Raw genomic sequence first — 17,313 nt, 5'->3', positions numbered from 1 at the left:
CTAGAGCCGAGGATTTGGATGTCGGTGGCATGAAATGATATGGTGGAAGGGGAAGCCTGTGAATGTTGATGCTAACGAAGATGCGGCCAGAGGTAGCCTCTTTGACGGCGGCGATAGAGAAGTTAGAGATGGGGGCAGGCAAGGGATTGGGTGGAGGAGACGAGGGAAGGGGTGAGTTTGGCTATGGCGGAGGATTAGGATTGGGCCATGATTAGGCTTCTCGTTTCTATGTCAGAACCCCACCAATGATTGTTACTTGTATATTTGAATTGGCAATGAAAAACCCTCTCTTTCGCAGAGTATAATAGAAATTTCGAAACTGTGTAATGTGAGAAAGATTATAATTTAACCTAAACATTTTTAATTCATATGCACACAATGAATTTTAAGAAAAGGAAACAACTCAACTTTTATGGATTAGCATGAAACTTTTAAATACAGTTTAAAATACATTTTTCGTCATGTAAAATTAATAAAGTATAAACTTTGTTTCTTAAAATCTTTATCTACTTTTATCCTCAGAATTAAAATATACTGTATTTTTGTGGGGAATTAGATTCGATTGATTTTCATATCTACATGTCAGACTCTCTAGTTTCGGGGGATTAAAAAGTCCCAATGTGATGTAAATTTTTAAACCTTTTTTCACTAACCTTTGGCCACTGCGCTGACTCCCGATCCAATACCGTTAGGCCTCTCACAATGTGTAACGGCTATGTAGTTAAACAAAAACAATCAATCAGAGAATCTGTAACAATGTGATGTAGGGACTATCTTTGTATTAGTATTATTTACTGCTGAGTCTTAAATATAGAGAATAGAATGGACCCTTCATGAGAGACTCCTAAGGAAAGAGAAGAAGATTTCTCAACAACCCACTACCCCCAAATTCACACTATAATCCGGCATATGAGAATTGGTTACTCTCCCACACCACCGAGTCCGAGGATGCTAATGCGAATAACGGCAACAGTAACGACGTTGCCGTTCCAGTTCCGGAAACGTTAACGCAAGACATCGAATCCCAAAACGATGCCGTGGAAGACGCGCCAAAGCAGCAAAACGTCAACGCTGACCCAGTCTTACCTGAACCTGAAGTTATTTCCCTGGATATTCGAAAAGGTTAGGGAAGATGAGTTCGAAAATTCGTGACACTTTTTTTGTATTTATGGGGTGTTTTTAACCCCATAGATCATAAGAGTAGTCAATGATTGATCTAATGAGGAAGTGACATGTAGGTATAAAAATCAACAAAGCCTAACTTGGAATAAAAAATACTATATCTTAATTTTACAAAGATAAAAAATAGTAAATTTTGTACAAGAATGAAATTCATACTTGACTGGTTCTTTGCAGTAGATAAATAAATGGGCAAAAATAATATCCAATAACCGTACAAGTATTTAACTTTTAAGATATGAAGCATTAACATATTTTCTTATTAAATATTATAAATAATTTAATTTAAAAATAAAAATACTAATCAATATTCCCTTTATATTTATTATAATCATAAAACTAAATGATTCTATAAAATATACACTTTTATTTTTCTTAATATATTAAATATTATACTTTTTAAACACCTTTTTTTTAATTCTTTTAAAAAACATCAAAGAACTAATTAACAAATTATTTAAGAATATCATTGTCACAACATTGAAGAAATATTTTAGTAGAAACTGTAAAAAATCAAAAGCAAAGATAATAAAAAAAATTCTATGATTTTAAAAAATATTAATAATCACAAAAACTTATTTTATAGTTTTAAAACTTGTCAAACAATTGTGCAAAAAATAACTGATGCAAACTTATAATTTAATTAATTATAAAATTTATCTTATTTTCTGTAAAAGAAAATATTATAGTTGATTATTTTAAAATGTTATTATCTATACATTTTTTTAAAAAATTGTCTATATAAATTATTTAGACAAACATACTAATAATAAGATTAAAATAATTCACATAAAAAAAAGCTAATTGTAATATTCCAAATTGTTCACTTATCAATGTCTCACATACTAGAATATTTCACACGAAAACCTTTTTCTCAACTTTTGTCAGAATCCTCCATATGTAATTATTTTCAAGACCTTGACAATTAATTATGAGACTTCACTAACTTTCTTGTTGGTCAAACCCTTTGTAGGTAGTTATTTTTAAGATCTCAATCACTAGTTTTGACTTTTAATATTATTGGTTGTCCTTATAAACAAATACGAGATTTTTTAGCCTAATTTATCTACTTTTCAAAAGGTCGTTCATTTCATAATTACTCAAAATCAAATTTTTAAGTGATAAATATCCAAAAAGTAAATATATCTTATTAGTATAAATAATATCAATGAATTCTTTTAATTCATCCAATTATATATTTTCATACTAGCTTATAAAACCTTTAATCCCTCTTATTCTAATTCTAATGTATAATTTGATCGGAGTATCCACCGACCATCCCTAATGTATTGTATCCAAACAATATCAAAAGCCTTAAATGCTCACTTTTAAAACAAAAACACAAATCAAAACTCAAAATTTAAAGAGTCTAAAAATGGCGTCCGTATTCTCTACAGCCAAGTGCCTTTGTAGCTCTCTACAGCACTATTTGCACCATTGGTGGATGTATGAGAATGGTTGAGATTAACACATGAAACCCACTTGCTTATGAAAAAAAATGAGATACGTGTTAAAAACATTCAAATGGAAGAAATGATTAAAAAATTAATTAAATGTTTTATGAAATAACTTATAAGTATCATATAAATTGCACTGATATTTATACAAAATTTTAAAAGCAAATTTAAATAATATTTAATATTTTCAAGTTAGCTAATAAAAAATTATTTTAGTAGCAATAAAAATATATTAAAAACATAAAGATTAGATCACAATTTTAGTCTTTCTTTGATTCCTTATGTGCCATTTCGGTCTTCTTATTTTTTTTTTTCAATTTTATAAAACAAAATATAATTATATTATTAAAAATATTTATAAATTTTCATTAAAAAGTTTGCAATAAAAATTATGTATATATGTATGTTTAATATGGCTAAAGAACAATGCTATTTGGTACGGGATAATTGTTACGCACAAAAGTACGAATGGTGGGAATAACTGACAATACGCGGTGAGATCCTTATAAAATTATATTTTCACGCAAAAATATAAAATATCCTGCTTCTACAATTTCGACCAGTAAAATTTCAACCAGTAATATTTATTCGTCAAATTTTCACCAAAAGTTGTTTGTACTAACAACATTTTCCTTGATTAAATTACAATATTAATCCTCCTTAAATATATGATCCGCAATTTTGATTCATTTTTTTTACGATTTTAGTTTCTACATGTTAAAAATTCATGATTTTAGTCCATTCTTCAATTTTGTATACATTTATTTCTTTAATTTTTGATATTTTTATTAATTAAATTATTTATCAATGATATCTCAAATGAATCTTAGGTCTACAGTTTATTTAGAAAAAAACAAAAAGAAAAAATATTTATATTTTTAATATATTTTTATCGTTACTATACTATTTTTTCATTAATTAAATTGAATATTTTAAATATTATTTACATTTATTTTTTATAATTTTGTAAAAATGTCAGTGCAATTACAAGATACTTATTATTTTCTTTAAAAACTTATTTCAATAGAATAGATTAAATTAATTTTTAATCATTTTATCCATTTGAAAGTTTTTAACACGTTTCATATATGTTTTTAAAAGAAAACATCCATGTGTTAATCTCAAACATTCACACACGAGACAGTGAGACACATCCAATGGTCCAAAAACTCCAAATAGTGCTGCAGAGGCCCTTGGCTGCAGAGGATCCGGACTCCTAAAATGACATCAGTATATTTATAGCAACCAAAATCGAATGTACGCTATTGTTTCATTATACAAGGTGAGATGTATATATCCATATCATTTATTGCATAATGCATTTAAACTATTGAAATCTATATTTTTGTATAATTTGAATTTTCAAAGGAAGAATTTATAAATATATTAATTTCTCAAGTAGTAAATTGTTCTACACAAGAATATATATACAGGAAAAATAGTTACATGAATCACTTTGGCAGTCGTGTAGAAGTAGAAGGCCGTAGGAAGCAAATTTATGAAATCTTACTTCTGGGAAGTATTTTGTCTCAACAAGGGATGATCAGGTATTCTTCTCTAAGACAGAGAGTGCTGGTGTCAAGTAGTTATTTGCTTTGTCGGGCAAGTGTGCAACCTAAGCAGACACAAAAATAACCAGTTTCCATAAATGCAGACTAGATCATAAGATTTTCATCCTATTTTTTTACTTTAAAAAACTAGGATCAATCATTGTTCACATACCAGCTCATAAAGCTCCCTTCCATCCTCAGCAATATACTCGTAACATACCTACAGACAAGGGTGAAGAGGTTTAGTTTTGTTTGAATCAAGGTTCAATCTTATAACCAAACAGGGTTTACTCACATCAAAGCTTTTGTTCCTTGCAGTTGTATCATGTAGTGCCTTCACACATATATCAGCTACATCAGCACAGCTGATGCCCTAAAACACAAGTATAACAACTAGCATTATTAAGATCGTTATTTCTATAAAGGTTCACGTCTTTCCGGGTATTTGAAATACTTAAGTAAAACAAATAAAAAATGGAAGAAAAAAAACAAAAAATAAAAAATGGGAAGGCTTCCATAATGATAATACAAAAGAGAATTTCTTGTTACCCTCTCTAACACTCCCCTCATGAGCTCTCTTCTTATTGGGTGAAATTCACATGGGTCTCACTAAATGTCTCATTTCCTATTATTTGGTGGATCCTATTTTCAAACTGACGAGATCCACATGAATTTCAACTAATAAGAAAGAGAGTATGTTGGAAAGAGAGTATTAGAAAGTGTGTTGTTAACCCTCCTTTGGTACATAAATAGAGACTAACCTGAGATATTCTGTTTCCTTGATCAAATATTAGAGCACGCTGCCCTCCAGGTTCTTCCTGTCAGAAAAACTGCAAGTTAGTTGACAAGAAAAGAACACCAAATTATATTTCTACAGACAGAATGAAAAGGACAAAAAGCTACTATATTACATTCAGCTAATTGGAGGCTCTAATAATTTACTCTAATAGAAAGTTATACTGGAATGTAGCAGTCTAAATATTTCTGTAATGAACCTTCCGTTTCTGAACTTCAACGCAAGCTTCAATTTTATATATATAAAGCCTAAAAATGACCCTGACATTGATTAGATATAGTAGAAATGAATAACAACATACACTAGCATGCTGCAATGCGGCTCTTGAAAATGACCCAACCACTGTGAATTTAGTAACCATTTAAAGCCAGGGGACCGCAATGATGTTAATTTCAGTGTTTTAGAACAAATTAGAGTGGATAAAGCTGTTATGATGGGAAAAAAATTGTCAATTATTGATCACAATCTGTTACATAGATATAGTGACAATTGAGAAACTGGCCTCTGTGCAGGACAGCATGGGAAGCCTTTGGTCATGAACATTTGTCAAGCCAGAGAATATGTTTCAGGGTCTGCATTAAATATGTAGGATGCTTGTTAAAGCACCCATTGATGGGATATATATAAATAAGATGGAATTGTTGATGTACTTGTGAAATCCAATGATGAATAGACATGTGTACATGCATATATGTTGTTGACCCAATAATATCTGAAAAGGATTCCAGTATATGGATATCATGATAATTATGTTGATAATAGCATGAGAATGTGAATATTATAGCAGTTATGGATACAATGTAAGCCATAGAGGCTTCTGTCATCAATGATGTTGACACGCCAATTTGCCTCCCTAAGACATTTTTTGGTCCACTGCAAGTTTCAAGCAATCACGCATTCTCATTTCACTTTTTTTTTAGGCTCCCTAGTATCCAGATGTCACAGAAATGCTTATTTCTGCAACTAAATCAACCACATGTTCTACCTACGAGCAGCAATAGAAACTTTACCTGCAATGGACCAGGACGAACTATTGTGTATCCAAGGCCAGATCTTCTTAGAGAATCTTCACCAGCCTGGAGAATTCAACATTGACATGATCAGACATGACCCCGAAAATAAAAGGGAACAAAAGTCGTAACTTTCAACTAAGTAAAAGACAAAACAAATAAATGAAACTAACCCTCTTGGCTTTAAGAACCTGCTCCCGCCTGGAAGGCTCAATTCCTAGTCCAGAACATGAAACTAATACAAAATCGGTTTCTTGCCCAGTCTGCAGTATATTCACATGCAGAATTTACGTTAGGGGACAAAGTATCAATAACATTACTGAAGAACATAAATCATCTAGATGCCTTGTTAAGCAGTCTTTTATGTTTCTTTTTTCACATTGTTGGCACCAAGCAGAATAAGATATGCAAAAAAGCAATGAAAGAATGTATGCCGTACAAGTATTATTCACACAGTCCAGTGACAATACACGAGACAATAGCATTTTTGGAATAAGTAGTTCGAATAACATAGATGATAATATATGGCTGGTATATTTAACTAAAAAGGCTTTTAAATGGGTTGAGTTATAGGCCTCTAATGGGCGGCCTGACCTATTTTCACCCTATGTGAGAGAAAGAGAGAGAGGTGGAGAGAAATATTAATAAAGGGGAAAAGAGTAAATTCCAAAGAACATTATGCAATTTAATGTTAGAAGTAGGGTGCAAGAACAATTGATGAGTCTTCATCCAAAAGCTTAAGCTATTAGGCTAAGAGCCTAAGACATATAAATGGCTTGTATATTATATTCCAACATATTTGCTTGTGTACGAACCCTTTGGACTTGAAGGGCAGATAATGCATAGCACCGCTTATACCTAGCAAAGGTGGGATCTTGACACACCCCATTATGCCCAAAATTGGACTTTTGGAATGTAAAGTTTCCATGAATGGACATTTGTGGGTATCTCAACAAAAATACTTCAAAGAACTCTAATAAAATAGTCATAGTTTGTAAAAGATATCCACATTTACAAGAATAACCACATCTTGAAAAAAATAGAAAAATAAAGATTCTAATAAAATAAACAAATGTCATCCTTTATAGTCCATACTCCATACTCCATACTATTGATGGAATCCTAGAACTTTATTATCTCCAGTAGAAGAAAAAAGGGAAAAACTATTTTATCCTCGTTCATCTCACAACTTACATTGTCATTATCAATTGAACTATTGATTTACAATACATAAACAGTGAACATTAGACAAGCGTATAAAAACATTGTAGCTTATGCCACAATTAAAAGAAAATACATTGAAGCACTTACAGGCAAGACTTTAATATATTCCAATATAAGCTTAAAGCTTCTTAAATCCTGTTTCATTGTTGCATTTCCTTCAACAGGCCTCTGAAACAAGAATGAATAGAGGATCAGCACACCGCAATTATACACTGTTTAAAAATAAAACACGAGTTCGTATAGGGGAAAATAGTGGAGAAAAATATTTTTAAAAAGTAAGGAAATCGGGGACCTTTGTAAATTCTTGCACGTGTTTAGAAGTTCATATGGTATTTAACAGGAAAGGGAGACAATAGTAATTAAAAATATGTACAAGATAATAGGATAATGACCTCAATTTTGGAAGGTTGGTAAGCAGGAAGCTGTTACCGAGCTTCCAGTAAAATGGGTCTACCTTAGGAAGTGTGGAAATTTGTGTTCAGTTAAATGTCTTAGGAAATAGTAGTGTTGGAAACAAAAAATTGAATTAAATTGTCTTGGAACTTCTTGTTGGAAAATAAAACAAAAAATGAAGGAAAATAAATACGAAGAAGATACACAGTCTTGAATTAAATAACAAAATAACAGTAGCAAAATAAATTTAATTGACAACACATGAATAATGGATTATAACATACAATAAGCACAAGGAAAAAATAAATTAGAGAAAGAAAGATATAGCCTGGGTTGAAGCGCGTAAACGCTATCCTTAGAGAGAAAACGCCCCACTGCACTGGTAGGAAAATTTGATTGCGCTCCTCTCCCAAGATACGACAACCCATTGGTTCCGATCGTGTGCAGCGAAAGGATCTCCGAACCTTATGAACACCAATGCTCTTACTCTCAAGAAATAAATTATTTTATAAGAGAAGAAATAGAAAATTTTGGGAGAAAAAGATGAGACTGTTGTTCTGTCATCTTTTTAGAAATAATGAAAGATAATATATAGGCACAGATCACCTTAAGCAACAAACAAAATATGACCGTTGGAAACTAACTTATAGTTGTCAAAACAAATCTAACAAACTAGTTTGACTCATTAAAACAAAATCTTAAGAAAATCTAAAATAAATATTTTATTTTATAAGATGGAATTAATATATATTTATAAATTTTAAATTAAAACACAAATATTTACCAACATTCCCCCACATAATTTAAAATTTTAAAATATATTTTCCGAAAGATAATTTGTATAAAAAATAAGAGAAAGAACATGTGATATTGTATTTCGGTATAAGGAACCTTTCGGGTTTGAACCTTATACCTAGTGTTTATGAACTTTCATCCGAGAAAAATGTAGTGACTTGATTGTCTTGAACTACATATTCTTTAACCGGACTTTAGTACACAACTCCTACAATATTGGTGTTCAATTAGGTTCTAATCAGTGATAGCGCGTTACACGGCCTTGAGCTTATATCTTGTTTCGTGAGTGTCCCTTAGAGATTAGCCCATATCTCACAGTGGCGGCCCCACCACCACACTCACTAGGTGAATCCTCAAAGAGTGGGTTGTGACCCCCACCCCTACAATAATTGTCATCGGATTCATTAAGAGGTATTTTGTTTTTTACCAAAAATACACATATATAAATACCTCAACCTTAATATTGCCACAATTTATAATACACCTCGTCATAGGAATGAGAAACGGAACAGCTCCGTCCAATTTCATTTTGGTGTACTTTAGTCAACAAACAATTTCGTTGTTACCCGTTGAACTCTATTCATGGGATCACCAATCACACGGAGACGGGTGTCCATTGTTGTAACTAAATAATGGGTTTTAATCTCATTCCCCTCGACGACTCAAATACTTGTTGACATGTCAACCTTTTTGTAAGCGGATCCGCAATATTATTTTCTGACCTGACAAAGTCAAGAGAAATGACACCATGAGAAATCAAATTTCTAATAGACTTATGTCTCACTCTTAAGTGTCTTCTTTTTTCATTAAAATTTTGCTTGTCACTTTAGATATAGCAATTTGACTATAACAATGCATTGGAATTGGAGGTATACGCTTATTTAACAATGACAAATCACATAATACATTTTTAAGAAATTCAGCCTCACTAGTAGCAGTATTTAAAGCAATAATTTTTGCTTTCATATGAAATAATAATTTGTCTAGTAGATTTTCATGATACTGCACATCCAGCTAAAGCAAAGACATAATCACTCGTCAATTTTATTTCATCAAAATCAGAACTTCAATCTTGTATCACTAAATTCCTCAATTACTTTCCAATCTACCAACTGCATGTGCAATATTAGACAGACCTAGAGAAATTTGTCAAATGCAACAAAGAACCGATACTTTGAGAATATTTATGTGAAGAAATTCCTTTATTCAAATTTTTCTTTAACTTCATGGATGAGTCATAAGGAGTAAAAGCATGTTTCGCATCAAAATAATTAAACTTCTTCAATAGTTTTTCAACATAATAAGATTGGGTAAAAGTCATGCCATCATTTTTCTTTATAAGCTTAATTCCCAAAATCACATCTACTTGACCAAGGTCTTTTATGTCAAAGTTTCTAAACAATAAGGACTTCACATAATTTATGAAATGCATATTACCACCAAATATCAATATGTCATCAAGATACAAACATAAAATGACACATCTATTATCATCAAATTGTTTCACATACACATAATTATCACTATCATTAATTTGAAAATCATACAAAAGAATAACTTAATCAAACTTTTGTGTCAATGCTTTGGAGCTTGTTTCAAACCATACAAAGATTTAACAATTTATTTTTCAAGAAAAAATATTTTCAAAGAAAGTCACATCTCTAGACTCCACAATAGTACCATTAGAAATTTCAGATACTTCTGAATTAATAACTAAGAATCTATAAGTAGTATTATGTAAAAAATATCCAACAAAATATAATTAATATTTTTTTTTCAATTTTCCTTTTCTTATTAATAGGGATATTAACCTTTACTAAACACCCCCACACTTTAAGATATTTCAGATTTGATTCTCTTTTTCTCCATAGCTCATAAAGATTTTTTTTTTAATTTTTTTTATAAGGTACTCTATTAGGAATAGAACAAACAAAATATAAAGCTTCACCAAAGTGTTTATTTTATTGTTTTTATGTTTTATCAATGAGTTATAAATAAAGAGACAATCAGTCAATATGTAACAACAAAATACTTGCAGCAGTAATAATAACGTTAAACAATAAAAATTAAAAACCAAACAACAAATGTCCTGATTTTAAAGACTTGTGTTCACAGGATCATTTGACCAAGTAAAGGATAGTTTTCTAATCATATATGAATGAAATTAGAAGTATGCTTTTAGTTTTTCACATAAACTAATTCTAAAAGCATTTTCTCTTCAAAACCATCATTAATGAAGAAAATATATTTTAAATTTTAAATTATAAGAAAATATTTTTCAACAATCTCTCACTTATGTAAAATTTAAGGAAATGAAATACTATAGTAAAACATTTTTAATAAAGCATAATACATTGTGTCTTCATCCATTAATTTTTCAGACTTACTTAAAAGGAACTCAATCATATCCATTATAGATATTTTGATACAACATCATGTTACTGTAGAAAAGACTATGCAAGAAGAAAGTCTAAAACATTTTCTCTCTAAAACATTTTTCTCTCTAAGACTGTTGGAAAATAAAACAAAAAATGAAGGAAAATAAATACGAAGAAGATGCACAGTCTTGAATTAAATAACAAAATAACAGAAGCAAAATAAATTTAATTGACAACACATGAATAATGGATTATAACATACAATAAGCACAAGGAAAAAATAAATTAGAGAAAGAAAGATATAGCCTGGGTTGAAGCGCGTAAACGCTATCCTTAGAGAGAAAACGCCCCACTGCACTGGTAGGAAAATTTGATTGCGCTCCTCTCCCAAGATACGACAACCCGTTGGTTCCGATCGTGTGCAGCGAAAGGATCCCCGAACCTTATGAACACCAATGCTCTTACTCTCAAGAAATAAATTATTTTATAAGAGAAGAAATAAAAAATTTTGGGAGAAAAAGATGAGACTGTTGTTCTGTCATCTTTTTAGAAATAAGGAAAGATAATATATAGTCACAAATCACCTTAAGCAACAAACAAAATATGACCGTTGGAAACTAACCTATAGTTGTCAAAACAAATCTAACAAACTAGTTTGACTCATTAAAACAAAATCTTAAGAAAATCTAAAATAAATATTTTATTTTATAAGATAGAATTAATATATATTTATAAATTTTAAATTAAAACACAAATATTTACCAACACTTCTCCCTCAGGAAATAGCTAGAATTAATACTGCACAGGAATTAGCTTAATTATCTATTGCACGGAGAACCTTACAAGTCGTATTTTTTCTGCATCTCTGTGCTCAAGTTCATGTAAGAAAATGCATTATGTGCTGTATTCCCTCTCCTTTAAACTCGAAACACTCCAAAGGTAGCTATTCCCTTTCTTGACCTCATCTCTTCCATTTCAAACTTTGATCACTGTTATCCACTTCTCTTCCCTTCAATGAGCTGGTGAGCTGATATTTGTTCTCTTCCCTATTCTGAACTCGCGTTTGAGTGTTGGTCTTGCTACATTTCTGAAACATGTGTTGTGGACTTGTACGTAAAGGCTTGTTGGTTATTGGTTGCAGTTCTGTAATCACGATCCATGGATGGAGGTTTTTTTTCTTCTAACATTTGTTTTCTGGTTTATGTTGCTGTTTGATATGCAGAGAAAATGTCTAGCGCTGGCGGAACCACTGGTAGTTATAGCGTAGCTGGTTCTATATCTAGGTAGTGCAGTTCCAAAGTGATCAAGAATGCTCTGGGAAGTAGAATTGACGTGGCAGGGAGGAACCATGGTGTTTCAAATGATGGTAATCCTAGAAAAATCAAGTAGAAGAAGTACTATGAAAGAGTCATTATCCGAGGGGTTGCACATTGAAACATCATTTGGCATGAATACAGAAGGATGTTTTAGCTTGCAAAGCTGTCAGTGATGAGGTGAGGAAGCGAATGTGGTAAACTTGACCCTGCAAGAAAGATTAATGAAAAAATTAAGGGAGATGAGGGAGGACCAAGGCCCAAAGAAAATGAGGAAGATGGTGAGAAAGGATACAAAGCAATAAGTGGGTGGGAGTCATGAAAATATTTTTAAGGGAAGAGGAGTGAGCACTCAATACACCATCAACAACATTTTCAATAATTTGAGGGAGGAAGCTAGTCAAGAAATTTCTTCATTACTTTAAAGCAGTGTTATTCCCTTCAATGTGACAAAGAGTGAAGAATTTGACAAGAAGTTTGAATTGGTTGCTCAACATGGATTAGGATTTAAGCCATCATCCTACATGGATTAGAGTAAAATAGTTTAAACAAAAAATAGATTTAACCAAGGAGGCATTGGAGGAGCATAAAGCTTGTTGAAAGAAAACCAAATGCTCCATATTACAAATGGATAGACAAACAAGAGGAGCCGGACCATACTTCCTGGTAAATAGCCCTAAGGGTTTTTTTTGAAAAATTTGTCGACGCATCACACATATCTAAGATATTTAAAATGTTGAATGAAGTTGTTGACTAAGTTAGTGAAAAAAATATTGTCCAAGTTATCACAGACAATGCAACAAATTATAAGGCTACTAGAGAAATGATGATGGAGAAAAGGAAGAGATTGCATATGACACCTTGTGCAGCTCATTGTATTGACTTAATGTTAGAAGAGCTTAAGAAGATTCCAATTCATAAAGAGACAGTAGAAAGGGAGAAATCAATTACAACCTATGTTTACTAAAGGACATCTCTCATTTCTTTATTGAGACACTTCACTAATGGAAATTTGGTTAGATTACCCATGACACACTTTACTAAATCTTACTTAACTTTGGGTTGCTCGAATGACAATATGGAAGCATTAATAAGTGTTAAGTATAAAACTAAACAACTCTATGTTTTAATGATAAAAAAAACGAGACATAATCATTGCATTAAAACTAACTTTTGCACATGTATGCAAATATCAGTAAAATTATGTATTTAATGCTGTACTATTTTAGGATAGTGAGTGGTTTATGGAACACACAGATTAGGTAGGAATCGGTCTTTATTTCTGTCTTTATTGGGGAGATTTATTTCCCTTTTGTACCTTAGACTTGGCTACAAAATCTGTATGGACAGAGAATAACAATCAATGAGAAATAATTCATCATATTTTGTCTTCTCCTTTAGTATTATTGGGCGTTTGACCAAGGAAACTGTCTCCTTACAATTGAGTGACTCAGTTAATCCATAACAACAAAGCATAATTCTTGTCCACAGGTGCAGCATTCCTAAATATATATAATCACCCTAAATATAAAATATAATCACCCTAATTTCCCTAACTGCCCTTTATTATATTAATAGCCCTAATGATACCCTGTCTATTATTTCTTTCTCCTAGTATACACCTTCCACTCCTTTTCCTAGGTTGGGTCTCTCTCATCTCGGCCAATTTCTCTAGTAATGCCTCCTCCCCAACTATAACCTTGTCCTCAGGGAAATAGTCCTGAATGACTTGTACATCTTCCATGCCGCCTCTTCCTCAGTTTTTCCTTGCCATTTAATTTAATTAGGACTTGAGGTATCTGCTCATCCTTCTGCATGACCACACTCTCAGCAAAAACCTTAGCTGGCAAGTAAATAATAGGATCTAGCTGTAACTCCTGCTGTAGTTCTGCCTCCACTAGATGTTGTTGACCCACAGCTCGCTTCAATTGCAACACAAGGAAGACAGGGTGAATTCAAGCATGTTTTGGCAATTGAAGTTGGAAAGCCACTACCTCAACCTTTATCAGCACCAAGTAGGGACCGTAATACCTAGCAGTCAGCTTAGGATGTAGGCACTTTGGCAGGCCAAACCAAATTGGTTGAACACAGAAGAGAGAACAATAATTGTATGGTAGCACGAAAGGGAAATTAGCGGGAAAAACTCAAGATAATAAGTATTATTGTGTGGCTGTCCAAGGAGATTGTCTCCTTACAACTCTAATCACCCTAATTTCCATAACTTCCCTTTATAATATTATAAATTAATAGCCCCAATAATATTATTAATTTTAATTTACATTTTTGTTTGCCCAATGTAGTCAACTTTTTGCATTTTAGTCTGTTAACTACTGTCCTATAGTTATTTAAGTCCAAAAGTCTTGGTTCATATAGCCTGGATTATTTAAAAAGGTTCAAATGGGAGAAATTTCAATAGTTTTTTAATAAATAGTTATTGATGTTTCTTATTCTTTCATAAAATAGATTTTTGACATCATGAAAATTTGTGTTCCATTATTAAATAATGAGCCCCTCCACTCACAATTCAGCCCTAAATCCTTTGGAATGTTATAATTCCTTATACAGTTTAGGCTTTCATTTTGGACACCAATAGTCAATAAAACTCCTGTTATACGAATTTGGAAACTGCGAGGACCTTTTATTGCATAGAAATGTTGCTACAGTTATTTCTCTAGATTTCTCTCGTGAGCATTGAATTTCTGCAATCTTGTGAGTTTTTTTCTTCTTCAGACCTATTTTGCAGATATTTGGAAAGGAAAGGAGGGTGAATTGTTGGGGAATTATATTGAAAAATGGAATTTATATTACTAAGACAAATGCAAGGTCCTAAAATACAAGCTAAGTTTAACAAAGAGAATTCAAAGCAATAAGGAAGTGAACCTGTCTTCTAGGCTCAAAGCGTATTTTCAAAGTATGTACAAGAAAAGGATCTAACACTGGATCATCTGGTTTCACTGGGCGGAATGATGAAAATGGTACTCTAACCTGTCATTGTAATCCAGACAGGAGATATGAAAGCTTCTCGTCAGTGCTAAGAAGGATGAAATTTCGAAGTAGGATAGTAAGAATGGAGAAACCATAATTCGTTTTAAGGAAAATGATTCTTACCCTACAAAATCCCACTTTTGTACTAATTCTTGCAAAATACAATCTACTCTGACTTGGATCTGCCGAAGGACCAGCTTCTAGAATTAATACATAAGACCTTCCATTGCCACCAACAGAAAGAACCAAACCCTCATACCTATCATTACAGATGAACTCATTATGCTTGAATGCATGATAGAATTTCCTATTTTCAGCAAAATACAATTATACAGAACAATTCCGGATGGCTATCTTATGTACAAAAGTCATCTATCTATTATTTCATACCTATCAAGAGTATAACCTAGTGGCAGAGAAAGCTTTTTTGATAGTTCCACATAGCCTCCTCTGTTGAAGACATACCCTGAAATGAATATGGAAATATAGGGGTAAAAGTGAATAAGCAGAGCCGCAAGGTTTTTAAAAAAAAGGGTCCGTGACCGTGATTTGGGCTGCAACATCAAGGTATTTTTAACTGTTTGTGACCACAATTGGGACTGCATCGACTGCATTTATCCGCGATATCAACAACCGCAATGCGGCCGCAACCGATACTGAAAACCTTGTGCAGAGGTGACCATTATTATAAGCAACAAATATTATGAAATTTGTTGGTATTTTTCATTAATATCATGCAGTCCAGTAGCAGATAAGATATAGTACCTGAGAAAACAGCATCTCCATTCTCATTGAACTCAAATTTAGCATCCATTCCTCCATCATATTTTGTGGCAACTACATCTTGGAAGTAAGTTCCTTGACGAACTTGCCATCCATTGAGTGAAGAAGCAGATTTGAATTTGGCAATCAAGAGCTTACTTTTGCTGCTTTTCCCAGCACGCGATTGGGCCAATTTATTATTGTGATCCTGAAAAGCTTTAGTTAGATTAGAAACTCCTCGATGATCAACCCTGAAGAGATCCCCAGTAATAGCAGAGCGAGCAGTGGCACAGTATATAATTTTGTTGCAACCTTCAACAGCAGCCTTGACAGTGGCGGGATCACCAACATCCCCAATGACTATCTCTACTGACCTTGGAAGGAGCTCTACAACCTCCTGATCTGCCCTCCTCACCAAAGCCTTGACAGCGTAGCCCCTGAGCATGAGCTTTCTCACGACGATGCGACCGATGCGGCTGGTGGCACCAACAACGAGTACAGTAGTGTTCTGAGCGCCAGGGATTGCGAACTCGCACATCGGACCTTCGCGGACCAGAAGGGCATCCAAAGCCTCCTGATCATCCGACCGGATAGTGCCAGAAATCTGACCCAATCCCGAGAACTTTCTCCAAACCTCATCAAATAACTGCCGCGACCTTCGACCCAGTCCCACAGGGTTCACGTCGTCAAGCCTAAGAGACACAGGTTGTTGTTGTTGTTGCTGTTGCTTTTCACCATCCTCCTTGGGAGGACGACCACCGCCACCAGCCCTCACCACCAACCGAGACTTCCGTTCATTCAAGTAAGGAATCGAACCTCGAACATCCGAGGAAAGTGGTCTGCACTGTGTCTGTGAGTAAACACTGCTGTTAGCTGCTGTTGCGGCGTTCATCATTTAGCAGAGCAGCTATTACTGTTCATAAAACAAACTTGCATGTGCTTCCAGATACATATGAACCAGAAAATGTGAGTGGCCCTCCCTTCCGTCGGCTTCATACGTCAAGAAGCAGACACGTAGACCGGTAAACCACAAGGAATAATTTTCACCACATTTTGGATTACAATACAGCCAGGAAAATCGACAACTCAGTAGTGCTTCCACGTATGCAACTTACTCTTCTGTTCGGGCTGTATCGGATAAATTCTTCAACTGTTATAGTTGTATTTTTAAGATACTTATTAATAAAATAAATTAAAATTTAAGCTAACGAAATATTTATTATACAAATAATAAATTGTTGGAAATGTCTTTTTTTTATAGGCAAATATATTTGTATAATCTGAAAAGGGAGTATTACAACTGTTCTGTACATGATACTCATATACAATAAGAAAATCCAAAAACCGAACAATCTGTTAAAGCCCCTTTGTTTGCCATAACTGCATATTGCCCTAGCCAAATGGATATTACTCCAAAATGCAACATCTCGGGTTGACACACCTGGAAGAGAAGAATACCCCAGATTTGAGA

At 33.0% G+C, this 17,313-nt stretch overlaps 1 protein-coding gene across 4 annotated transcripts; it reads right to left on the bottom strand.

The window, feature by feature from the left end:
• Positions 1–3,995: 3,995 nt before the first annotated feature.
• LOC100811347 (protein HIGH CHLOROPHYLL FLUORESCENCE PHENOTYPE 173, chloroplastic) lies at positions 3,996–16,814 on the bottom strand. Of its 4 annotated transcripts, XM_003529332.5 has the most exons (11): positions 15,846–16,808; positions 15,471–15,546; positions 15,204–15,339; positions 14,976–15,080; positions 7,304–7,384; positions 6,166–6,255; positions 5,993–6,058; positions 4,948–5,004; positions 4,482–4,559; positions 4,359–4,406; positions 3,996–4,251 (listed from the first exon to the last, which is right to left on the bottom strand). In XM_003529332.5, the coding sequence occupies exons 1-11, from the start codon at positions 16,735–16,737 to the stop codon at positions 4,180–4,182; spliced, it is 1,701 nt and encodes a 566-aa protein (XP_003529380.1). In that variant the 5' UTR covers positions 16,738–16,808; the 3' UTR covers positions 3,996–4,179. The 4 variants fall into 4 exon arrangements, 3 of the variants coding, with proteins under 3 accessions (XP_003529380.1, XP_006582965.1, XP_040873103.1); XR_005892297.1 differs by lacking the exon at positions 3,996–4,251 and having other exon boundaries at positions 4,948–5,000; positions 15,846–16,812; XM_006582902.4 differs by lacking the exons at positions 3,996–4,251; positions 4,359–4,406; positions 4,482–4,559; positions 4,948–5,004 and adding an exon at positions 5,036–5,554 and having other exon boundaries at positions 15,846–16,812.
• Between the last annotated feature and the right edge of the window lie 499 nt (positions 16,815–17,313).

Source organism: Glycine max, chromosome 7 (genome assembly GCF_000004515.6).
Source record: "Glycine max cultivar Williams 82 chromosome 7, Glycine_max_v4.0, whole genome shotgun sequence".
Classification (NCBI taxonomy): Eukaryota; Viridiplantae; Streptophyta; class Magnoliopsida; order Fabales; family Fabaceae; genus Glycine; species Glycine max.
The sequence above is the reverse complement of the archived record's forward strand: the minus strand, read 5'-3'. Positions and strand labels throughout refer to the sequence as shown.